The sequence below is a fragment of the Coturnix japonica genome, chromosome 11 (genome assembly GCF_054131305.1).
Source record: "Coturnix japonica strain WE chromosome 11, WE-NBRP24, whole genome shotgun sequence".
NCBI classification, from domain to species: domain Eukaryota; kingdom Metazoa; phylum Chordata; class Aves; order Galliformes; family Phasianidae; genus Coturnix; species Coturnix japonica.
Window position 1 is genome coordinate 15,195,748 of NC_140673.1, and position 24,878 is coordinate 15,220,625.

Genomic DNA, 24,878 nt, shown 5'->3' on the forward strand with positions numbered 1-24,878 from the left:
AAGTAATGCACGTACAATGATGAAAAAATAATATTGAAAGAGCCTTATATATAAAGAACATTGTATCATGTTCTTACAGGCTAAGATTTCCCTGAGATAACTTGCTGATAAGAGCATGTGTATAATGAGGCTGTGCATCCTCTCCAAAGCAGAAAGGTGTTGGGGTTCTGCTCCTTGCCTTCGTACTGCATTATGTTGCCTTGTGAACAAAAGCCTCACAGCTTCCAAAACACTTGATGTAATGTGCTAATCTTTTTCTGCTCCTTTAAAGGTTTGGACATACAAGATGCAGTGCAGAAATGAGTAGACATACCAAGTGTGATTCAGCTGCTCTGGCTGTTGATGGTTGCCTCCATTTGCTCCTATGAGGCATTTGACTGTTATCTGATATTTTAGTGGCGAAATAAACAAAGGACCACTTGACAAACAAGCTCTGATGACTTATTAACGTACTGCTGTGTTTACAAAGGCAGTTGAATATCCCATTGAATGGCTGGAATGTCATTGATGGCATTGCTAATGTGAGAACTGCAGCGTGCTTTGACTTGCAGTGCTGATGTGGCGCAGCTGTTGCAGGCGCTGCTGCCTCCCGTCCGTCCCCGGCTCGTGCCGCGCTCTCAGGCTCCTCCTGTCCCTCCGCGCGACCCGTCGCGAGCTGCCGGCGGCTCCGCCCCTCGCGGTCACTACATAAGGCGGCGCTCCGAGCTGCCGCCCGACCGCGCACAGCCGCTGCTGTAGGAGCGAGCGACATGGCGTCCACGAGCCGGTAAGGGGAGCTCGGCTGATCCGCAGGGGCCCGTGAGGAGCAGCTCCACAGCGCAGCGCACGGCGCGGCTTCCGCCATCTCTCCGCGTCTGCGGACCGGCAGAGAAAATGGCCGCGTCGGCCTTCGCTGCCGCCCGGGGAGGAACCGGCCCCGGCTCGGCGCTGCCCCTGCCTCGGCTCGCTGTTCTGTCCCGGCTTGTGGGGTTATTAAGCCGCCTGGTTGTGTGGGGGAAGGCAGCGGGGGCTTCTCCGTGCGGGCGGCGCCGTGTGGCGGTCGGTCGGTCGGTCTGTCGGCTGCTGTGAGGCAGAGCCGTGAGCTCAGGGCCCGCGACGCCTCCGCGGCGCTCAGTTACCACAGCGCTGAGCGGGCGCCTACATCGCTTAATTAAAACTTGGGTAGAACAAACGGTTGTCGTGTGGTCATTTGTGAAGGAGAAGTCTGCGACAGAGTGCTTGCTTTGGAGCTTCTTCGTTTGATTTACCACCTCCCCCCCTTCCTTCTTTTCTCTCCGCGTGTCGCTGGCGTTTTGCGTAACGCCAAATGTCAGCTGGGCGCCCTCCTCGCTTTGTCAACACTTGTGTCTGCCACGTGAAGCCGCCGGGGCGGCGAGGGAGGAAGGGCCGGGAGCGAGAGCGGCTGATATCCAGAGTGATTCGCATCCGAAGGTCGCGCGTGGACGCGTTGTGTGCAGGGGTCGTGGAGGTTGTTGGTGATTCTTAATCCGCGCTTTGAATTGTTGATGTTCTTCTGAGCAGCCATCGGTTTAGAATAGGATGTTTATTTCCAGTTGACGCTTGTGGTATATCTAAAACATGAAGATTGAGGAGGCTCTGTATAGATGAAGCTGCAGTAATGGGCTGGTGGGAAAGGAGGGGACTGGGATGAATTCAGGTCTTTAATAGGCTGGTTTCCTGTTTGAAGGATTAGCAGGTGCTTGTGGTGCTGCCGCATTTAGGTTGAGAAGTACTAGCAGTGTTTTATTTAACTGTGATCGGCTGCCATACCTGCTGCTTTTTCAGCTCAATTAAATGGCTCTGTTGAATATGAAACCTCAAATATTAAGTGTCAGTAACTTCAGCCTTGAAACAAAATTGTTTTAGTGAAGTTACTGGACAGTCGCTGCTGGTTTAAATGGTTTATTTACTGTTACAGTGTTTTGTGAGAAGCAATTGATGATTGCTCTGCTTTAGTGCTGTTGGGTGTATGCACATGTTAAGTAATGACAAGGCTTTACTGGAGGTTATTTGTAGCTGCTGGAGATGTGTGATGTACAAGAGGTGGTTCTCAGAAGCACTTGTTGTCCAATCCCTCTCCTGAGTTGGTAGTTTCTCCATTATGATCTATACTAATGAATTGTTTAATTTACGTGATCTAGTTTTAGCCTGACTTAAGGATGGAATGTTTTTTTCTAACCCTTGAAAAGATGACAGAATTATATATTCTCAAACAAACGTGTGCCCTCTACTCCCTGAATTGAGGACCTGATGAATTATATTGGTTTGATAAGACTGCGAGGTGGGCTACACTTAACTTGTCTGTATTTAAGTTTTGGATGTTCTTATTGGAAGCTTTTTATGTTTCTGAGATAAGCTGCAAAAGTTTTAGATTTTAAGATATTCAGGTGTTTTTGGTTAATAATCAGTCCTTCAAATCACTGTAAATCGTTCTTTTCAGCAGTGAACTGATACTTTGAGATATGTGCTCTCCTTAATAAAGATAATAACAATTCTTTTTTCTTTCTTTGTAGTTTGGATGCTCTTCCAAGAGTGACTTGCCCAAACCATCCAGATTCCATTTTAGTGGAGGATTACAGAGCTGGTGATATGATTTGTTCAGAGTGTGGGCTAGTAGTAGGTAAGTGGATTTCATATCGCTGTGAATTACTGTGTAACTTAAATTACGCATGTTGATCTCTTTGGGTTTTTGTGCTTTTTTTCCCCCCACAAAATGGGAATGTGGTTTGAGTCTTTAGTTTTTTGTCTTGATACCTAAGTGTGTTATGATACGACAATCTCTTTGCTAAACACTTACTATTTGTAGTGGCCTTCCTTCTGGTAACTTCGTGTATTATGGAAAAAATAAAGAAACATGTTTTAGAGTTTGAAATCTTGAAATACTTTGTAATATTGAATTAGAATGGTATGTCACCTAATCCAGTATTCTGCCTTTAACCACGACTGTTATGTCAGTTAGTAAAGAAAAAAAAATGCAATAAAAGCCCTTAGGCAAATGGCTTCCTGATAAACAAAGCCAGAACAACTCTTGTTTCCCACTGGCTGGAGGTTATTTTCTGCCCTGAAGGATGATTCTCTGTATCCTTCCAATATTGCTTTTGTTAATTACTTCTCCTAAGTTTTTTAATACTACCCAAAATAAGTACCAAATTTCTCCTGAATGTTGCTGATCTCTTCTCCAGAGGTGTATTCTTTTTCATGCATCTTTTTGTGAGAAAGCTTTTTCGTTCTTGAAACCTCATTTATTTCTATTCATTTTGTTCAGCTGTGTTGTGACTAAAAGGAAATACTCTATTTTGAGTACGAGTGTTCAGATGATTAATTAAATAGCAGTAGATGTTTCAGATAGCATTGCCCTCTCTCATGGGCAGTAATGATTTTACATTGGCTTTACCTGGATTTTGTCCAGCTGTTAGCAGAAAGCTGAAGGTGTAATGGGTTGCAAAAGGTGCAGTACTGGCTTATCCAGGTGACTGCACGCTTTTTTGATGCAGAAAGCAAATTCCGTGTACTTTAATAAAGTTATTTTCTAAAATATTTTGGAAATTTTGTATCAGTTGGAAACAAAATTTGGTACAAAACTGGTAGCAGATTTGTTTAAAAGGATGAAACCTTACAAAGGGCTGCAAAGCACCCACTGTTACTTGCTTTGTCAAAGAAAGTCTGATTTAAGGTGTGTACTTTCTGATAAAGATAAATGAATTGTGACAAATCTGCTGGCTGAAAATGTGAATAGCTACAGCAATGTTTCCTCTTATTGTACAGTATCAAGCTCCTCGGCTGCTGTTTGAAATAACTTGGTCAGCGTCAACTCTTTACATAACTGAACTTGAAGTTTAGGAAGGTCTGCCTTGATCAGTCCCAAACTTTTAACAACTCAGAGGAGGGGGAGAAAGCTTTGCTTGCGTCTTTCATCTTTAGGAACTTGGGAGTTATCAGATTCACTTTCATGAATCTTATATAGTCACAAGCTGCTCTTCTGTTAGAGCTTTACTTTCTGGTCTCTTCTGAATCAGTAGCTTTGCAGATTTCATTAGTTGGAGTGCTCAGCCTTTCTGAACAGAATCCCTTGGACATTAATTCAGACTTTCACAGTGTAATTTCAAAATGTGTTTACACTGAACTTAGTCTTCTTTAGAGCCAACGTTACTGCTAGGGTAAAATGTGCTTTGCTTTTTATTCTTTAAGCAGGTTGTCGCGTGGATTTATCGCTAGAATATTCTAACGCTTACTGTTGTGCTGATTGTTCTCATTTGGTTTTTCCATGCTTCATTAATTGAGTTATGTTCCGGTTAAGACAGTGGTGATTTCACTTCTTTCTACACAGTGAAGTCGCAGATTTGCATTCTGATTTCTCTAAGCTTACACAGGTGCAGCTGTGCGAGTCCCGCTCATCATTTGTTTTGGGGTGGGATGAAATTTGATGAGGTTTTTACCACTCAAGGGGATCCATTAGAATAGTAGAAGAAACTGCACGGCTGTGCACTCTGTAGCCAAATTACTGTCACAGTGCCATTTAAAAATACAGTAGTTTTGGTGTCTGCAGAGCATCGCTTGTGTCCCAGAGTGGCAGAATGGTAAATGCTGAGTGTGGGTGTGTTCTACTGCTGTGAAGTTTGTAGTGGTGTGACTTGGCCAGTATTTTGATCAATATGATTGAAATGAGATCCAAGAATTTGTGACAAAGCTGAGTGTATTTCCACATGATCTGCGGCAGAGTACTAAAACTGAACAGATTTTGAACATATTTGGAGGAAAAGCTGTTGATATTTTTATCTTTATTAATAAAAAATAAACTCCCTCCCCCCTTCCCCTTTTTCCCTTGTGTATGTTGGTGGTTAAAGTAGCTGATACATTGATTCCAAAGTTTAACACTTATCTTTTCTGGGAGTGTGTGATGAAATCAATGTCATTAGTATTATGGCTGACATTGCATTTAGAAGTTGTGTAGCTGAAAAGGAGGGGAAAGGCAACAGAAAAAGACTGAGACAACAGGAGACCAGGATAAGGTTATGAACGACATGCAGATGGTTGTTCCATCTCCTGTAAACCTGCTCAGAGTTTTTGGGAAGGCATTCCATAGTTTGTGGTCGGAGATGTGGCTGTTATAAAGTTGCTGCATTATTTAGTTGGCTAATATTTCTTGTGCTTGCAAGTAAGATTCTTTGCATCCATGGAAAGGCTAATTATAAGATATGCTTATGTTCGCAGAAACTGTGAGTGGTTGAAGGTGTGAGTGTTCCTGGGTGCTGAGTTTACACAGGTAATTTGTTGTAAGAGTCATTCATTAGCCTTTTTCAGTCAGCATTCCAAACAGTCTCTGTCTTAAGTCTGACCCATTTCAGTTCCGTATCTGCTGGAAACAGCATAAATTTCAACAAATGTATTTGTCTTTTGGATGTGCATTGCTGAGGATGCCTGATTCCCAAATCTCATAAAGCTGTGGTAAATGTCATGTTGTCCATCCATTAGTCTGAGTGTTGGTGTGAGTACTGAGTCATGCAGCCATGACATGACTGTCACCATTTAGTCTTTGCTGAGACACGAGGAGCAGAAGCTGTGGCAGTTTTGGCAAGGCTTTGCATCACTATTCTTAGCATGATATTTCCTAAAGGATGTGGAAGGTTTTAGAGTATGTAGGTTCTAGACTGGGAACCAAAGATGGTTCAGAGCCAATATGAAGCATACTTCAATTAATCTAAATGGTATGTGAATCTGCACTCTGAGGTATTGAATATTTGGGGGATGTTGGCTGATGATACGGATCTGAAACTATTCAAAAGATCGTGTGCCTAATCTAAGGCTCTGTGGATGCTGTGTAGAGGAAGTTGTGACTGTAAAGTTAGTTTGGGTTTAATTTGTTTATTCTCAACAGTTATTCTTTGTTGACTTAAATATACTGGGTTTATTGAGATGTTATATGGCGGAGCTCAAGGAAAGTAATTTTGCTTGCTGAAAACAGAAATGAAGTTGAGTATAACTGTGTTGGGCAATACAGTAAGTGTCACTGTTTTATGATTTTTGTTATCAGCGTTCCACATCATAACATCACGTAGTGCACTGGCAGTTAAAGAGTTAATGCTCCAGATCCATGGATTGTTGATATTCTCAGGTACCTGGTTCTCAGAAGAGGAGAACTACATCTCCCAGAAGACTTTCACTGTTCCATTTCCATTTTCAGTTTAGAGGGAATGATAAAACTTCTCACAAGCCACAAGACTGTCCCCTTCTTTTACTGCTCGTCTCTATGGTGCGTGCTTCCTAGCTGTCTCACCTCAGCATTAGAGCAAGGCCTTCAGTTTTTGGACACTCTAATTTTATTTGATTTATTAGCTTCCATTCTAGCGATATTGTATTATATTACCTCTCATTCTGATATCATTCTTATTTAATAAATTTTCTCCCTTAGTTCTTTGCTGCTGTTCAGTTTTTAGCCCTGTCTTCCTACTTTTCCCCCTTTTCTTTCCTTCTTTCCCAGGGCATGTGTCTGTGGGTCTCTTCACACCGTTACTCATAGAAGTGGGCCACATTGGCCCCAAATCACTGACAGTAAGCAAATAAACTGATTGTGGAGGAGTGTACACACCTGGAGTACTGTGTCCAACTCCAGGCTCCTCAGTACAAGGAATGGTCAGCCTTGTTGGAGCAAGTTGGAGCAGAACGTGGCAAAAGTGATGTATGGGCAGGTGTATTCTCAATATGAGTGAATGGAGAGCGTTTAGTTTTGAAGGAAGGCTCAGCTCAGCCTGATTCTGTGCAGTTATGTCTTCACAATTCTCCTTGGCTTGTAGTCTTCTGCCTGGGTTTTTCACTGTAATTTGTCTCAGCTCCTCACTACTTTCTGTAATAAGGAGCTGGCTGAAATTAAGTAGAATTTTATTTAGGTTTTTAAATGTGGTGTTCTAAGAAGTGTTTCCATGTATGTGCTCACTAGATGGCAGCAGATTCATTAACTAATGGTCAGAATGAGCCAAACATTGTTAGAAACTGTGGGTGTTCGGTATTTTAAATTGTGAATAAACATTATTTTGCTGTTTATTTTGAGATTATAATAATAGTTGTTCATATGCAGAGCTTGATTCGGTGTACATCTACCATTACGGCTCCTCTTACAATGATTTAAGCCACATCATCTTGAAAATGCTTCAGGACTGAATATGAAAGATAATGTTATTTGAGACTTGAATTCCATGCTATTTGTTTTGATTAAAACTCCTCAGTTCACAGCTGTGTGTGTGTATATATATGTGTGTGTGCATATATATAAACATATATATATATATTTAATATAAGAGATAATAAAAATGCAAATAGAGAATAAGGGGCTCATGTATCATGAGTATTTCAAGAGGATGTGCTGCTAAAGTAGCTGCTATTATTTCTCCAAAAATATGTAATTGTGAATGCAGAACTTGTCAAGTAGGAGTGTGTTCCTTTGATAAACTGCTTTCTGTTTTTGGGGTGAAATAAACATGCAGTATTAGTGTTTAATTGACATGCTAAGCTAATTGCTAAAAACTGTTGAAAATTGCATTTTAATTTTTGATACTGAGCTGAGTTTACTCCTTCATTTCTGGAGCACTTGCTTAGAAAACTTAGGTTAGAAAAGTAACTGGTCTGAGGTCTTCTGTTCTGAAGGTTTTAGATAGTACTTTTTGGGAGCTTTTGTTACTCTGCTGTTTGCCACTCAGGTGCATTTTCCAGGTGATTTAGGAGAGCACATCAGTAGGATATGAGCCAGGAAATGCGTTTCAGAGCTTGACATTAGCAACCAGTCTTCAAAGCTGATTCTCTGAGTGCTGTTGTGTTGCACTGCTCTTGTAAAACTGACCTTGGTGTTTAAGGTTTTGTTTCTATCACTTACAGGTGGGGCTTTATTACATACATACCAAGGCAACAGTTCCAAAGTGGTTTTTATGTTTTTAAAGGTTAAAAGAGTACTTAGTGTCATGCTTTCTTTTGTGTGTGGGACAGGATAATTAGCTACTTGTAGTTGAATATTTTCCATCTATGGAAACATTTGGCCTATTTGTTCCAGTTTTGTTGTTATTTCTAGCTTGTGTCAGGCTTCTATGCAAGGCTTTTGCAAGGTGGAATGTGATTCCTTGAATGTCTGTAAGTAAAGAATATCCAGGAAAGCTGTTTTCTTGCAATAGCAGATTTCTTGGCAACACGAAGGTGTTTACACACTGCATCTTAATTCCACAAATGCTTTATATTCAAAGATTTGTTCTACTTAATCCTTTCTCACTCTGAAATAGCAGACTCAATTCTCTGTTTGTAATGTTTGCCAAAGCAGGCAGTGATATAACACTTTTTTGTTAGAGCAGGAATGGTTCATAACTCACAAGAGGCAGATCCGTGAGTGAGTCATTGAGGTCATTCCTACTTGTGTGGAAAAAATATTACATCATTGCCCTGTGTTCAGTGTTCTATTTATACCATGCCAGAATTTTAAGTACATTTTGCTTTTTTTAGATGCTGTAAACAGTACTGGGGGGTTGTCTTAAAGTAAAGTCACTGCTAGACCATAGAAGGTGCATTACTGAATCAAATATTTACAGAGAGTCCAGGAGCCAGAGGAGCATGCTGTCTGCTAATGAAGGCTCGCAAGACATGAGCCTCTAGCAGGAAGAATGGATCTGTGCTCTCTTTTACTTTGTGGTGTTCTTAGTCTTCTAACTTTTGTTACTTCCACCTCTGCTACCTCAGCCTTCATTAGAGCATTAAATGGACGTGGACCATAGCTATGAGCATGTCGGATGAATACTAGTGAGATTACTTCTGTCTTAAATGTATTCTTTTTAGGTTGGCCTGATTTCTTGGATTCATTTACACCTTTCAGTTTCAGGCACATTCCTTGCATCATCGTGTGTTAAGAGTGAAGTTCCCCATTCAGATTCTTTTCCACAAGTAATTTTGCAGTGACGCTCTGTGTGTTGCTCCTGTATTTTTTTTGAGATTCAAATTGCATGTTATCATTGTTTGCTAGGGAGTACTTTTGTCTGTCTGCTTACATTTTTACTAGGTTAAACTTGCCTCTCTTATTTCATACTTGGACTTCTGTGCCAGCAATCTTTCTTGCTGTCAGTACTATTTATTTTGGTGAATGTTGCCTTCACAACACTTAAACATTGATAAAGATAATGAATTTTCCCTCAGGTTTAGCAAAGCAGAAGTGATGATTGAACTGGTTCTGATATTCTGCACAGAACTGTAATGCTTATTTTTCTTGATGCTTTTCTCTACGTGTTCCTAAAAATTCTGTGGTATTGCTCTGGAGACAACACCTTTGAGGTGCTGCTTTTACCAGCCCTGTGAATAGAATGAACTGCACTACAAGCAGAACTCTTTTTTCAATCATTATTTGAATCATTGTGATTACTCCAGATTTTTTTGCCTGTATTTATGTGGGTTAGAGATATTTCTCAGTTTGAATAGATGCTGCTGGAAACATTTAGGTGAATTTGAGAGGACTCCCAAGAAAAGCCTTTTTGCCTTTTTTCTTAAGGGTCAGGAATCCCTTAAGGAACAAAACAGAGCTGCAAAATGTTGTCATGGTGGTTTAGAAGGTTCGTTTGTGAGTACCAAGGGCCTGGAGCTCATTCACAAAAGTGATGTGCTACTGCTTGATGAGATTATGCTTGATAGCTAATTCAGGAGTACTTCTATCAAATGTCAAAGGTAACTTGTTTGTTTGTCACTGAGAATGTTCATGGACAACTGTGAGCTCCTTTGTGTATTGAATAACCTGTGATATTCTTTAAGGATGGCCACAATTCTGTTTTCTGGGTATGTTTATTTAAACTTTCTCCGCAGCTCCTGTTATTGCTTTCTACTTAGATTGAAAAACCTAATAATTTTGGTGTGTTGACCTGCAGATACATCCTGCTGGCACTTGGTAACAGCCTGCATTTTATAACTGAGAGCTGGGCTGTGTAACCATGTTTCAGAAGCTGTTTCCAAATGTTATGTTGATACAAACTGTTGCTTTCTGTAACCACAGGTGATCGTGTCATAGATGTAGGGTCGGAGTGGAGAACTTTCAGCAATGATAAAGCAACAAAAGACCCATCTCGAGTTGGGGATACCCAGAATCCTTTGTTGAGTGACGGTGACCTGAGTACAATGATTGGAAAGGTAAAATATGAAATATTAAATGTTACTAAGCTTGAACGTTTTTGTGTCTGCTACGTATTTGTGTGTCCATAGGGAAACTATTCAGAGAATGCATTTACAAAGAGATTTAGTCAAAACTTGAACTCTTGCATTTCAGTAATCTGTAAAATGTGTCTGTTTCTGGCTGACAGCAGGAAAGGACTGAACTTTGTGACAAGACGAAAGTTTGCAGTGTTGTTGGGTTTGTTGCCACTCCTTGATTTGCAACATGAACCAGCTTTTTTGTAATAATGTCTAGATCAGATTAATATTGGAGACATGGAGAGCTACATGTGTGTTGTGCCTGCTCTCTCAGTGAATATTATGTGGAAACACTAAGTATAGAATCCTTCTATGGTGTAAGTATTCCAGAAGAAAGTATTCAGTGTATGTTTGGCTTGAAGTTTTGTGATACAGCTATGTCACATGTTTGTGAGAAAGAAAAAGCAGGATTAATAACACAGATGCTTTCCCTTTAATGAAATAGTGACCCAGATAAGCTTTCATTGTGCTTTGTTATATTTTCTACTGCAGGATTCAAATTCATATTTGTGGATTTCCTGAATGTTTCGTGGCATGTGATTTTGACAATTGTCATCTGATATCTTTCACAATAACTTAATGAAATCAGTGGCCCGTTTTCAGTGCAGCATTTCCACTTCATTTTTAAGAAAGTATTAGTTTCATTTTCATGCTAAACAGGGAGATGGTCTTCAGCCATTAAAACCAGCAATGTGTAATATTTAATCATTATCAGAGAAATACAGTTTATTTTTAAAAACAGATTGAAGTTTGGGTTATCTTTCAGTAACTTAGTGAATCTCCTGAATTCCTAGAGGGAAAAAAAACCCACACTGTAGTTAACACACATTTGTCAACTGATAGCAGTCACATGGAGACTTAAGAAAGCCATTCGTGTTTTTGATGAATGATTCTAGCACTCATTTCCATGAATCCTAACAGAAAACGGTTCTCCATAAAAGATAAAGAAATGGGCATACCTAAACACATATTGGGTATGCATAGGAGAATGTGCTGCTGTACTTCTCAGCTAGCAATGTCTCAGAGAGAGGAAGACCATTAGTAAGCACTGATAGGAGCAGCTAATCTTGAAGCTATGTTGGTTTAAAAAAATAAGATAAAAATTGTCCATCTGGATGTTTGTGTTTTGGATTTCTCTGAGCATTGCTGTTTGCCAGCCAGATTTTAGGGTATGTTATACTGGGTTTCCCTTCAAACACATATCTGCACTGCTTCATGTGCAGATGTGTCACAAATGGGTGTTGCTAAGTAGCTCTGTGAAGCAGTGCTTCAGAAGTCATTGGAGTTCTAATGATACTGTAATAGGTCCAGAAGGATTGTAATTCTCAGGACTTGGATTTCTGTTACAGATTTGGTAAGCTATGATAAAGGTCAGGAATGCACCTTTATAAATGGAGGAGTAGATAGCTTACTCCTGATTCATGCTGTTGTTTCATTTTGGAACTGTGCAAATATAGGGTTTGTTTCTGAGAACTCAGTATGATTCTTTAGTAGGATGGCATTTTCAACTCTTCTAGATCCTGCATGTTGGAAAAGAAAAAAAGTATTTCAGCAAGGGAGAGAATTTGTATCCAGCTGAACTGCAAGGTGACCTGTTAACCTTCTTCTCATCTGGAGTTCAGTGCCTTATTTAGTGTAAGAGCGGTAGTTGTCCCAGGGAGAGAATTGAAGGCCTAAAGAAACATCTATGAAATACTTATTTTTCAAAGAAAAACAAAAATTTTCAGGGATAAGGATTTGTTGAATGTAGTAGCTTTGCTGTTAACCAGAATATCCCTGAATAGACAGAGCTAAAGTAGCTGTAGCAGCTGCTATTCAGAGAATGTGAGCTGCAGGATTGTTAGTGAGGCACAACTGATGAGAACTGTGAGCAAAAATGTCCAATTATTAGAATCACCAGGAGAATTTCAGAGGACAATCTGTCCTACTGTAGGTATTTCACTTTCAAGGGAATGAACCAAAGAACAGACGTTATTTTCTACAGGAAGTTGTTTGTGACAAACCAGGATGTGTTCTGGACAAGAGTTCCTGTGTTTGTGTTGCCACTGAGCAGGGGCTCTGGGTGTTGTAAGTGCTGGGAGCTGCCTTTTTCCTCAGTTATTTGGAAGAAATAGAACAGCTTATCAGAAGGGTCTGAAGAAATTTTCTATCAATGCGCAAAGGATGTGAGTTTTGCAGCAAAAATAGCTGAACCAATAGATTAGCCGGTTTCTTGAGCAGAGTTCTGAAGTCAGTGCCAACAGTAGTTGGGCATGAGAATTAACCTCAAAGTAAGTGGTGTTTCAAGGATGGAGAGATTGGTATAGCCACGAGGAAGATGAACAGTATGTGAAAGAAAAAAGAACAGCCTTTGTGAGTTCCAGACAGTAAGATTCTATTTTCTTGGTTAATAACAATTGCCAGAATGGCCTGGAGGAGGCTGCAGATCTGTGTGCCTGAGATCCCTTTCCTGTTGGATAGGAAGCTCCTTTTTGCTTGTGGTAGAGCTGTTGTTAGTAGGATTGTTTAAACAAACAAGCTAAAATGCCAGCTCCAGCAACAAAAATAAAACTTATGTTGTGGAAAATCCAAAAGAGGAGATAAATTATTTTCATGGAGATGAAAATACAGAGATGGATGTAGGTGAAAATGGAGTTTGAACCATGTGCCAGTTAAAACAGAACTTCAAATTGTGAAAGAAAGGATCAGGTCAGTTCTGCTTTGCAAAATGGCTTCTTGTAGCTTCCTCTTTGGAACTGGGAGGTACTGCTTTGGGACTCAGTTCTGCAGAGAAATATCTTCTGTACCTGCTAATAGCCAACGAGAAGTTGTTTTGCCCATGCAAAGAGATTAATTCCTAATTGGTTTTAGTACTTACAAGATCCATCTGTCTAAGGTAGCAAAAGCCTATGTTGGTGAAAAGATTAATTTGTGAAGAGGAAGTTGAGTGGCGGAGTTAGCTGTGGTGTAAGGGGATTGCATTCTTCAGGAGGATTTGAAGGGTGTTGACACAGAACTGTATCTCTGCAAGTACCATGCTGCGACTCACTTGATGGCAGTGCAGAGATCAGTTGGAGAGATGGCGTTAGTTGTGATTCAATTGTCAAAGTGTCATGGTTATTTCATGCAAAATTCAAGAAAAAGAGATGAGCCAGTTACTTATACACTGGAGTATTTTCTTGGAATCTTAAGGAAAGCTTACAGTTCTGCTACAGATCTTGTGGGAAAAGTTGTCTTTTGTTATGCTTTATTGTTAATTTATTTCTTTTTGTAGTGATAGCAACTACAAGAGAATGTAGGTTTTTGAACAGGAAACTAATGTATTCTTTTGGTATAGAATTTCTATCCTTTGATCAGATGGCTCTGAAAGGAAGCTGGGTGTTGTTAGACTGGGTGGGCTGTATCTGAAAGTGCTGTATTGATAAGTAGAGGTGAGGTGAATGTAAAAGAAGAAAGGATCCACGGTTACCTCCACACCACATAATAAGCAGGTTGTACTGGGCTTCCTGCATGGCAAGGGTGCATTCCTTGGTGCTGCGGGTAGCCTCAAGTCAGCAGTGTTGGTGATGCTTCTCCCCTCTGCTCTTAAGGACGAGGATATACCAGGGTGCAAACTGTTGGAAGCCAACACCTACCCTCCATTAAGTCCCTCCAGATGTCACCGCTGTTTACTGCACTGTGTATTTTGACTGTCGCTATCTTTGAATCAGTTTTCAGGGTAGGAATATAAAGGAATACATTATGCTTTTTCCTGTTTTTGAAAGCTAAAAAGGTGAAACTTCTGATTTCAACATGTTTCTTGCTGAAGCGCTAAAGATTACAGTAGGTAACTCAGGAAGGCAGCAGCCAAAAGACACGAAGTTCTTGAAGCCAATTAGATCTCAGTTGAAACTATAGGGCTTTTTTTTCTTTTCTTTTTTTTTTCCATGCGGGGAAAGGTATTTCCTAACATGGTTGTGAGGAACTGAAGCCAACAAAGCATTGTCCCTCAATTGAATGATCTGGAAGGAAAGTAGATGATGCATTTAAATAGCAAATGCAGAAGAACTGCTGTGTTTTAACTTAAGCAGTTGAAATGGAAGAGTGTTTTCCAACCCTTTTATAGTTGTGAGCTATTGTATATTGGGGTTGCTTTTGGAAGGTACTGGCAGTGTGAAATCCTCTGACTTGTGTGTGGCTGTGTTGTGGTAGTTTGATGTATGTAAGGAGACATTCAAAGGAAAAAGTAACGGGCAAGAAAGTGAAAAACGAGGAGCTGTAGGAGAAAATTACAGAACAGTGGAATAAATCTTTCAGGTGCTGTGTATAATGGACCAGGGAAATAAAATCCCTGTGGTGAAGGGGAACACGCTTGATGGCCTCAGAACAGAGCAGTGTTTCCTGGAAAAGAAGGGACACCCAGTGTGAGGTTTGAACACAGGGCCTGGGAACCTGCTGCCAAAAATGCTGGGTCTTTGTGGTCATTTCTCTGGCAGCTGCAAGATTTTGAGGAAATACCATTCCTCAAAGTATTTGTGCATAGCCCTAGTGCAGGAAGCTGTGATACATGTGAATGCTGCAGGGAACATCACAAGCAGCAGGGATACAAGTGATGACCAGGAAGGAGCCTTTCAATGTGTGTATCTCAGGCAAGGAATGTTGTTCTGGAAAAGTATCTAAAAGGGAAGTGTTGCTGAAGGTGCGTTTGTAAAGCTCTTGGAAGCCTGAAGTCTCTTGTTTTTTTTTCAGGGCACAGGTGCAGCAAGTTTTGATGAATTTGGGAATTCAAAGTACCAAAATCGTAGAACGATGAGCAGCTCTGATCGTGCAATGATGAACGCCTTCAAAGAAATTACAAACATGGCAGACAGAATCAACCTCCCCAGAAATATAGTTGTAAGTTCATGTCTCTGTCTTAAATTGTTCTGGCATTGATGGAGTTAGCATAATATAATGGCATATGAATTTTTGATATTGCTGCTAATTAAATGGCCTAGAGTTAATTAAATTTGGTCATCTTGCTTTGAAGGATCGAACAAATAATTTATTCAAGCAAGTGTATGAGCAGAAGAGCCTGAAGGGAAGGAGTAATGATGCTATAGCTTCTGCTTGTCTCTACATAGCCTGTAGGCAAGAAGGTGTTCCAAGAACATTTAAAGGTAAGCTTTCGGTGGTACGGATTCAATTTTGCTGTAAAATGTTTAGTTATTGTTACTACAGGATGTTCGTTTTCACATGTCTGGACTTTGCCAAATTGGTAATTTGCGGCTGAAGCCCACCTTGTGTGGGCCTGGGGAGGAGAAGGTGGAGTGTAGGAAAAAATTTGCTTCATTCATAATGTAAGTAGGTCTCCGGGCATGGGATTCTTGGTGATAATACACTTAAAAATTGGCATTTGAGATTCGCTCTGAGTGTTGGTGAGATTTCAGATGCTCCTTGATCTGATGAAAATGGGGACTCTCCTAACTGCGTCTGAGCCAGCAGCTCTGCAGTATGTGCGTCTTTTCCCTGATGAGGGGACAACTTTGACAGAGAGTATCAGATCTCCCTTATTATGTAATCTGCATTTTTTAGCTTCTCGTGAGAAGTTTGAACTGACTTAAATGATTTGGAAGTTTCATTAATGTGCAAAACTTGTAGTGTACAAAGCTTTCATCACGCTAACCTGCTTTGTGGCATTCACCTACATTTAATCAAATTCAGATATTTTGGGGAAGAAAATACTGTCAAATGTGAAGTTTATTTTTTCCTCTTTGTTTAGAAATATGTGCGGTGTCCAGGATTTCAAAGAAGGAAATAGGTCGGTGTTTTAAACTTATTCTGAAAGCTCTCGAAACCAGTGTTGATCTGATTACAACTGGAGACTTCATGTCAAGATTCTGTTCAAATCTGGGTCTTCCAAAACAAGTACAAATGGCAGCAACACATATTGCCCGTAAGGCTGTGGAATTAGATTTGGTTCCTGGGAGAAGCCCTATTTCCGTGGCAGCTGCAGCTATTTATATGGCATCACAAGCTTCTGCAGAGAAAAGGACACAAAAAGGTAAAACTTTCTTTAACATCTTACTGCTTAAAAGGGAACTCATGTTTTCTGTAGACTTGGAAGCTGCTGTTCCAATGGCACGCAGCGGAGACCTGCATCAGGATATGCTGATTTATTCAGTAAAAATGGCAAACATTAAAAAAACATTATTCATTTGTCTGCTTTTTGTCTTAGAAATCGGTGATATTGCCGGTGTGGCTGATGTTACGATCAGACAATCATACAGGCTCATCTATCCTCGAGCTCCTGATCTCTTCCCAGCAGATTTCAAGTTCGATACTCCAGTAGACAAGCTACCACAGCTGTGAAGTTGCTGAAAGTTACTTTGATTTCTATTAACAAAAAAGAGATTTTTGCCTATAATAAAGGATGTACAAAGTGTTAATAGTGAGTCTTCATGTTGTGGAACTGGAGGATATGAATATTTGAGCATAACTGCTGGAATGCAGCACACATTCCAAGGGTAATCAAGCTAATTGTGTGGCATTTTGTATGTATATATTAGTGGAAGTAAATATTTAATGACTGTTGCAACAAACTTAATTTCATATTATTGTACTTATTCAGATTTCTTTTGTAGGGATCTAGTAAAATGTATTTTGGAGAACTGAAAATACTATGTAATTCCCAAATAAACTTTTCCAAAAACACTTTACGACCTCATGGGTATCACTGCAATTTGACACGTGCACACTGTTCTACTAATGGAGAACAGGAATGCAATCTGTGGCATGACAGACTGAGCTTCGTGCTTAGATCTTGTCACAAGATTCACCTTCATGACGATTTTTAATCTTAAAAATTAATCTTTAGTCAGGCTTTAATATATGCAGTTAGCTGCACTTTGCAACAGGGAAGACTTGAGCCAGAATGCAAACTTTGGGTGAAAAACAATTTGAATATTTGTGCAGTTGTTGCTAAAGATCTTTAGGCTTGCTTGGAAAAGATCAGCCACGCGCTTGGCACAGCTTCTCCTTCGTTTCTGTTGATGTCTCTGTGCTTTGCTACTCCGAATTTTATGTAATGACAAAGCAGCTGAAGGTAAAGACTTGAGCTGAATTCCTGACAACTGTGTGATGCTTGATACCATACAAAGGGAGGTTAAAAAACAATAATCATCATCCTGATGCTGCTGTGAAATGTTCCTTCCACCCTGCAGTCTGGCTGGCCAGTCATTAAGCTTTTGCCACTGTTAGGTTCTGTGTGAGCACTGAACTCATCTGAAATGGTGCACCAGGTGCTGAGAAGTGAAGGGCAGAGGTTGTTCATCCTTTCTCAAACTATAATAGCTTTAAAAAGTAGCTGTGTTCTGACAGTGTTTCTTTGTGCGTAGAGCAACAAATGTGCTTAACTGGGACTCTTCTGGTTCCTGAGTTAGTTTTGCATCACAGGTGCAAATTCATTTTAATTACTAAAATGAACAGCTGTAGAGGTCAGCTTGCTGCGCATCTGGTCCTAAGCCTTCCAGAAGGAGGGCTTTGTTTGGTACTAACAGCGCTGATTTTTAATAGCCCTCACTGTTTTCTTTATGGTTTTGTTTTAATCCTATTCTGTCACTCAAAACCATTGAAATGTGGCAGCTTAAGGTTTTTACTGTGTACAAATAACAAAGGCTATACAGTCCCTGCACTGCACTGAAGCTGTTTGCAGTTGTGAAAAATGATGGGAAAGGTGTTCTTGGTAGTTTGGAGGGATTGTGTACTCATATCACATATTTCCTTAAACTTGGCTACAAGGACTTCTGTTACCTGGGCTCTCCCCATCTTACTTTGAGCTACTCAGGCTACATGCTGTGGGAGCAGGCATGATGCTTTGAATGGATGGAGCTGTACCTTAGTGTTACAGTTTGGAAATGTTTGCAGATGTGGGAGCATACAGCAGGGGTACTTTTCAGTATGTGCGAACTACTACATGCAGTTTAGAAAGGAATGCTGTGTTTTGAATGCTTTCAGGCATTGGGAATCAGCACTTGACTTGTGAGTGGTGAGTGTGCAGATTGAATTTATTACATGCAGCAAAGGCTGTTCAGAGCGAGATTTAAAAGGAACATTAAAAGCTTTGGAGCGTAGAGAGGCAGAAGTGTGCTGTCCTGGCTGGACCCTGCCTCTCCCTGTGGTTCTGCAGGTAGTTCATGTGTGACTTTGATGTAGAGAGAAAGGCTGTGCAGGTCAAAGTGACGCAACAAGGAATATGCTTGGAGGAGTGGTGTATTCTGAAAACTGGTTGCTTTTGCTTTAAGTTGACTGGTTTCTGGAAAGCATTCCAGGGAAAAAGAAAAGGTACAGCTTTGAATTCATTTTTGTGTAGTTGCTAATGCTTTAGTGTGCTGATCTATGAAGAACTTTGCTTTTCTCACAGAAGCTTTTCCTTCAGCACTGAGCTCTGTGTGTTTCTGGCTGCAGCATGTCTCAGCAGTGTGCATGGTGCCGCAGCAGTTCTCGGTGCAGTGATAGGCGTGACTTGAAGGAGACGAGGATTTTGTCCTGTAAACAAGCTCAAACCTCTTGGAGCTCTGCTGTGCTCCTGTAGCCTTTGTAATTACCCCCGTGCTCCAGGTAAGTGACACTGGCCCCTTGGCAAAGCAGTCTGTAAATGTCTGGTGGCAGCCTAAGTCTACTTAAAGCCACAGGAAATAACTGTATATCCTCTGTTTGAGTTTAAACTTACATATACAAACCTGGTGAGCTACCGTGCTTCCTAGGTGGCTGCCATTCTTGTGCTTTGTTTATGTCAGAAGTTTCTTGTCCCTGAAGCGGGGCTCACACGGTTGCTATAAATTGAAGTGTTGGTACAGGCATGAAGATGATGCTGGCACTTTGAAGAGATGCTTTCTATAACAAATTTTCTCCTGAGTCTTGAGCCTGGTTGTGGTGTGACTTGGAGAAGAACCTGCCCTTAGTAGCTGTGGTCTTCTCAGGCTGAGGTGCAGCGTGGGAGCCTGCTGGCTGCATGCAGTGACCAGGCACATTTGCTCAACTATCTTCCCTTTCCTGTTAACAACAGGGCAAGGTCAGATGATCTTCCACTAGGAGCTGTAAGCCATAGCAGCAACTTGGAAGTTCAAGTAACTGCTTTCTAAAAACAGCAAACAGAGGCCATTCCTGGACAATCTGAGCACCAAGTTAGGTGCAGCTCACTTGTTAGATGACAAGAGACTGCTTTCTCTGTTTACTAAATACAAGTATCAAGCAAAGGGGATAGTGGGATGAACTGCAGGATGAGTCATGATACCATAGCATGAAGGAACGATGGCAGAAAGGTCTGTGTGTAATTGCATGTTCCTGCTAATGGGAAGAGGCATAGCACCTCAGCAGCCTGGGTTTGGGAGCATTCATGGGGAGAGGCTGTGACTCTGGGCTTCCAGCATGGTACCTGACCGCCCCCTGGACACTGAGCAGAGCCCAAGTGGAGCAAGGAAGGTGGCTGCAGTTTGGGATGTTGGTGGGTGCTGGAGTCCCTGCTGAGAAGCCTGTGGTGTTGCTGGGATCTGTCTCTGCAGCCTGGGACAAGACGGCAAATGATGTAGCATGGTATCTTTAGGTCTTCCTGTTTCACTGCAATTTAGACCAGAAGTTTAAAACTGTCTTTTCATTTGAATCTAGCCCTTTCTGGAATGCCTGCTTAGTTAAGCATTCAAATGAGGCGGCTCTAGGCAATAGCCTTGTGAAATTTCAGCTCGTTCTTAAGAGTGGTGAGTAAAGATTTATTTTCTAAGTGGACTCAGAAAAGAAAGCTTTTCATTCCTGCTAGAAGAACAGGTTTACTGTTGGTTATGTGCAGGTTTTTGTTTGTTTACAGAGTTGCCCTACATAATGGGGGGAAAAAGGCAGTAATGAAGAAATACCCAGGAGGGAGGGAATGCTGTCTCCTCCTGTCCTCAAAAGAAGCTTGTGAGGGGAGAAGGCAGAGCCAAGCTGGCCAGCTAATGCATGTGATCTTTTCCTGCACCCTTCGGAAGGATTGCTCATCCCGACGTGACAGGACTACTTCAATTTAAAAGAAGGTACGTTGGACTTGAGGGGAAAAATGGGAGTATGCGGAACTAGCGCTAAGAGACTGGCTTTCTGTAAGTCGCCTCCTGTTTGCAAGTTCTTTTCTGAAGTAACCCGTGGGGAAAAACGTGGCATCACTTCAAGAAACAGCAAAATCATGTTTGGGACACAATTTACAAATTACTCTATTTAAAACTTTAATTTGTGATATTAATGACTGCAAAACACTTAAAATGACATTGTTAAAGGCACATTTCATTTTAATGCATAGTGTACCATTCTAAAATATCCTAATTTCCTTACAAAGTGCTTGAGCAGCCACATACAGATAAAGTATAGCAAAATATATTTACAATCTAGGGTTTAAAATCTTAATCTGCCTAAAAATATTTTAAAAACTACAGAGATAAAATTAGTGCTTTCTTTCAGCTTAACTGGGTGAACATACCCTGCCCTCTATTTCTTAAGAGATGTACTTAGATTAAAAAAGAGATTTCTGTACAAGATGTAGTTACAAAAGGTATTTTTTCAGGATACTTTCATAATTGTTAAGCACCCTGTTAGATGCTCATATATATATTTGGGAACCAAGGGGGTAAGCTGACTGTACCTCAAAAGGATTTCATTTCAGCTAGATACAGGAACACAATTTGTTTCTTAAGCTGGAAGCTTCTGTAAAGTTTATTCTCTCCTCTTTAACGTGATTTGTGGAGTTGGTAAAGATGCCCTTTCTGCTTCCTTCAGTGGCGGAAGCTCAGTTTAGAACTATTAACCGTTATTCCCCATCGCTTTTCCTCTGCCTGACCCTGCAGGTCTGTCCAGCATCGTGATTTTAAACCACCACCTCAGTGTCCAGTGGTTTCCGCTTCATCTTCACATGATTACAAGTTTTTAATTAATTTCAGTGCAGATTCTACCCATCTTAGCCCACCAACAGCAAACTCTTGGCCAGGATACACCTGTGAGATCGAACACACAAGTTCTGAATGGTGCCAGAACGAAGGGTGACATGGGAAATTTATTTTCTAAGAATCCATGTTTGCCTGCAGAACACCAGGTACCACAACAGGTCTTGGTCTACGAGTACACACAGTGTCCGGTCTAAGTTATTGTTCGACTTTTGAGGTACAGCTTTTAGTGTTAGGAGGTTTATAAAATATACAGTTGTTTGTTTTTTTCCTTAATATAAAAAATATTTATACATTCTGGTATGACGTATTGCTTTCACTCTTGCTAACAGCCAATCTAAGTTCTGGAGTTCAGTGGCCCGTATGACTTTTTTCACTCAAAGTTTGATGCTGTTCACACGGCCACTGTGCAAAATTAACGAAGTGGTAGAATTAAATTACTTGCCTGGACGTAAGAATACATTACAACTTCCAAATATACATGTTCACAGCATGTATACATTGAAAATCCTTATGGTTCCTAACGGTGATACGATATTGTACAGCAGATACAGGATGATCTAGGTGGTTAAATACAGAATGGTTAACTTATCCTCCACTCAGTGAGTGGCAAAGGCATGAGTTTGAGTATAGAAGTGGTTGGGCTCGGGAAATATGCATATGCTCTGCTCTTTGTGGTTAGACTGAGCGACATCCTTGTTACATTCTTTGTTTCAACCAGAGTTTTAAGCCGTGCTTAAAAAGCTTGAAGGCAAAACTGTTTGGCAAGTGGCTTTGGTAAACGTCCTGGGTTTTTCGGGATTTTTGTTTTTCATGGAAGCACTTATGCTGTTGTTATCTCAAAGGCAAGGCATTGAACATTTTTCCTAATAAATACCATAGAAAATTTATAAAACAAGGCATTATCTGTTCTCAACACCATTTTAAGAACACAAGAGGAAGGTGTACATAGAAATGTGTAGTTTTACAGACCGCACAAGGTATTTAACTGAAATAATTTGCCTTCTCCAGCTAGAACCGTGTTCTGTGTGAGTGTCATCACTATCACAAGCTTCTACTTCGTGTGGCTGAGTAGCATTACGTGATTACCAACTCAAAGCCCGCTTTTCCCACCTAAGGCAGATACTTTAAAAATGTGATCTGCTGTGGAATAGTGAGAAACAGTACAGATCCAAGTGTGCCCACGTGTGGCAAGCTCAGTACAGCCTGGATTCACCCACTCAGCTTAAGAACTCCATAGAACTGCTTTCCAGTGCTCAGATAAAAAACAATATACAAAGAGGCCACTCTTCACAAGAGTGTTAAAACAGTACTTAAAAAGGATCTTCATGTGATTAAAAAAAAAACAACCACAAAACAAAAAACAACCAAAACGAAACAGAAGCTACAGGTGGCACAGAGAGCAATTGGAGGGGCGGTATTCTTCTGAGAGAGGCATTCTTGTGAGCCAGTCAGCTAGGATTTCACAGTGTCTAGGAGTTAACACCAATCAGCAATGTAATCAAAATCTCTGAACATCTCCTGCTCTTCTTCTGAAAGTATCCTTGGTTCCCGAGGTGGAGTGAGGATAGGTGCTTCAGAGGTAAATTCATCATCAAAATTACTAACATCTTCTCTTCCTCTAATGGTGGGTACAAAAGGAGGCTTCACTTTCTTGGCCAGTAAAGCATTCCAGTCTATTAGCTGTAAAATAAACCAACTGGCGTTGAGTTTCCCATCTCTATTCCTTCATGTCCCTGTAAAAAAAATGCTGGCTTCTACTCACCCGGAAGAAGTGATGCTTCTTCACATCCTCAGCATCTTTCTCTCCAGCTCCAAGACGTCGCTCTGGATTTCTTCGTAGCAGCTGACAAAACAAGAAAGATTTAAGTGTGAAAATTCAGAGGTAGTGAGAGGAATGAAGGACGAGTGTTACTGTGTAAGAGTCAAAACCGAGACTAAATGGACGGTGATGTTCATACTGCTGAACTCAGAAAATTCATGGTCCTCAGAGAAAGGTAAAGATGAAACTCTATGTAGAAAGAGACAACATTTCTCTTGCAGTGTCAGCTGAATCTCACACGTAGATTATACAAGCAGCCAAGCTCTGAATATGCACTGAGTGGACTTGCCTCTCTTACTCTGCAAATCCTAGCACCAGAAGTAATTTGTGGGAATAGTGTTCAGCACAGATAATAAAAAGTGGACTTTCTTAAGGAGAGGACAGAGAACTTTCATAAGCTAAAACTTCTGCTTGCTTGGCTCAGAAGAGAACAAACCTGATGAGGGTACTTCAGTGGTCAGTAGGTTCCTTCCTTTGTTTTTCCCTCATTGTGGCATACCTTCTTTAGGTACCGCCTTAAAAGAGTGTTTGTTTTTCCTTCCTTTAGAAAAACAATCCTCTTCCTGGCAGGAAGCATTCATTTTGAGCTACAGAATATTTCTGCGTTATTGTATGTAATCATTGACAGTACTTACTAAGACATGCTTTAACTTACACACTACTGCCTATTCCTAAATTGGGTGCTCGACTAACAGTGCTCAGTGTCAGACTTTGAACCAGCTCCAAGAACTGCCCTTCCGTCAACTGAGATGAGCCTCTAACTCAGACACCTAAAGAAGTTAAAAGTCTGGAGTTAAGTACAGGCATTACAACATGGAATAACATTAGTAAAAATCACAAAATCGGCTGTTCTGTGGGACGAGTGGGGCTCTGTAGATGCCACGTGTATGGTGTGCCCTGCCCCACTTGGAATGAAACCAAAAGGAGTTAGAAGTCTTTGAATTAAAATATTCATGTGACTACGTTAAGCTACCAAGTCAGTCAATGCAACAGTGTTCTGTAAGAAAAAGAAACCCGATCTTCTCTAGTTAGATATGATTATGAAACTTAGTTCTAGGAGAAAATAGAGCTCTAGTGTTTTACATTCAATAAGAAAAGCTTGCTCTTGTGTAAGAAAGTGAAATGGCACTGAGCTTTCTTTTAAGATTAAAGTGGGCAATGGTGTGGCACAGCATAAATGAAGCAAGTCTGAAATTTAGTTGTAGGAAAAAGAATGAGTACAGGTTCTTAAAAGTATTCTGTTCTCTGTGAAATTATTAAATTTATTAAGTTATTATTTATTAAAAGTCACTAAATTTATTAAAAGACAGAAGAGGAAAAAGGACAAGAGGGAAACACTAGTTTTTTAAATTAATGTCATTTCTTACCCGTCTCATTATAGAGATGGCTTCTGTAGACAGGAATCGTGGATATCTTACTTCATCATTTACAATACTGTCAAACACTTCTTCTTCATCATCTCCGGGAAAAGGAGACTATAATCAAAGTGATAAACCCCACAGTTAGTAACCAGGCTTAACAAAATCACTCACAGTTTAAAGAAGGAAAAATTGCAACGTTTTCAGCTGACAGCTTGGAGTTGGTCTTCTGAAATCGAGACTTTCCTTTCCCTGGAAACGTGCAATCCTCCATAACTAAGAGGGGAAAGGAAGCTGTTCTTATCCCTCTTTTTATTTTTATTATTTTTAACTAAAGGGCTGTGCTTTAAAAGTAGGTTTTTAAAAGCAGAAAAGCTGATAAGTCTTTTAACTCTTGACACAAGACAGTCAGACAGATATGTGGAAGGCAATTATTAGCTCTTCACTAGGACAGCTCTAACACGTGAAAGGCTGGTCTGTATCTTTAGCATGTTATAGCTTAAGAATATTTCTGTTTTAGAGTGGTCTGAATGATGCAGACTTCACCTTGCAAGCTTTTTGTCCTTTTATTTTCCTCCTTACAAAACCTGATAGGAG

At 40.5% G+C, this 24,878-nt stretch overlaps 2 protein-coding genes across 6 annotated transcripts in view; one reads left to right on the forward strand and one right to left on the reverse strand.

Annotated features, from left to right (window-relative positions):
• The first annotated feature begins 714 nt into the window (after positions 1 to 714).
• GTF2B (general transcription factor IIB) lies at positions 715 to 16,851 on the forward strand. 3 transcript variants are annotated; one of them, XM_015870085.2, is made up of 7 exons: positions 715 to 766; positions 2,514 to 2,620; positions 10,007 to 10,140; positions 14,908 to 15,054; positions 15,188 to 15,317; positions 15,920 to 16,201; positions 16,376 to 16,851. In XM_015870085.2, exons 1-7 carry the CDS (start codon positions 750 to 752, stop codon positions 16,507 to 16,509), a joined length of 951 nt encoding a protein of 316 aa, XP_015725571.1. In that variant the 5' UTR covers positions 715 to 749; the 3' UTR covers positions 16,510 to 16,851. The 3 variants fall into 3 exon arrangements, with proteins under 3 accessions (XP_015725571.1, XP_085367566.1, XP_085367567.1); XM_085511441.1 differs by lacking the exon at positions 715 to 766 and adding an exon at positions 804 to 968; XM_085511440.1 differs by lacking the exon at positions 10,007 to 10,140.
• Positions 16,852 to 20,365: 3,514 nt separating this feature from the next.
• The window catches only part of PKN2 (protein kinase N2), a 51,676-nt gene continuing 47,163 nt past the window's right edge, over positions 20,366 to 24,878 (reverse strand). For all 3 annotated transcript variants that reach the window (XM_015870063.3, XM_015870064.2, XM_085511408.1), the window contains exons 20-22: positions 24,291 to 24,398; positions 22,867 to 22,947; positions 20,366 to 22,784 (exon numbers count right to left, since the gene is read on the reverse strand). In XM_015870063.3, the coding sequence (XP_015725549.2) occupies positions 22,581 to 22,784; positions 22,867 to 22,947; positions 24,291 to 24,398 (393 nt within the window). In that variant the 3' untranslated portion in view covers positions 20,366 to 22,580. The remainder of the gene's footprint in view (positions 22,785 to 22,866; positions 22,948 to 24,290; positions 24,399 to 24,878) is intronic.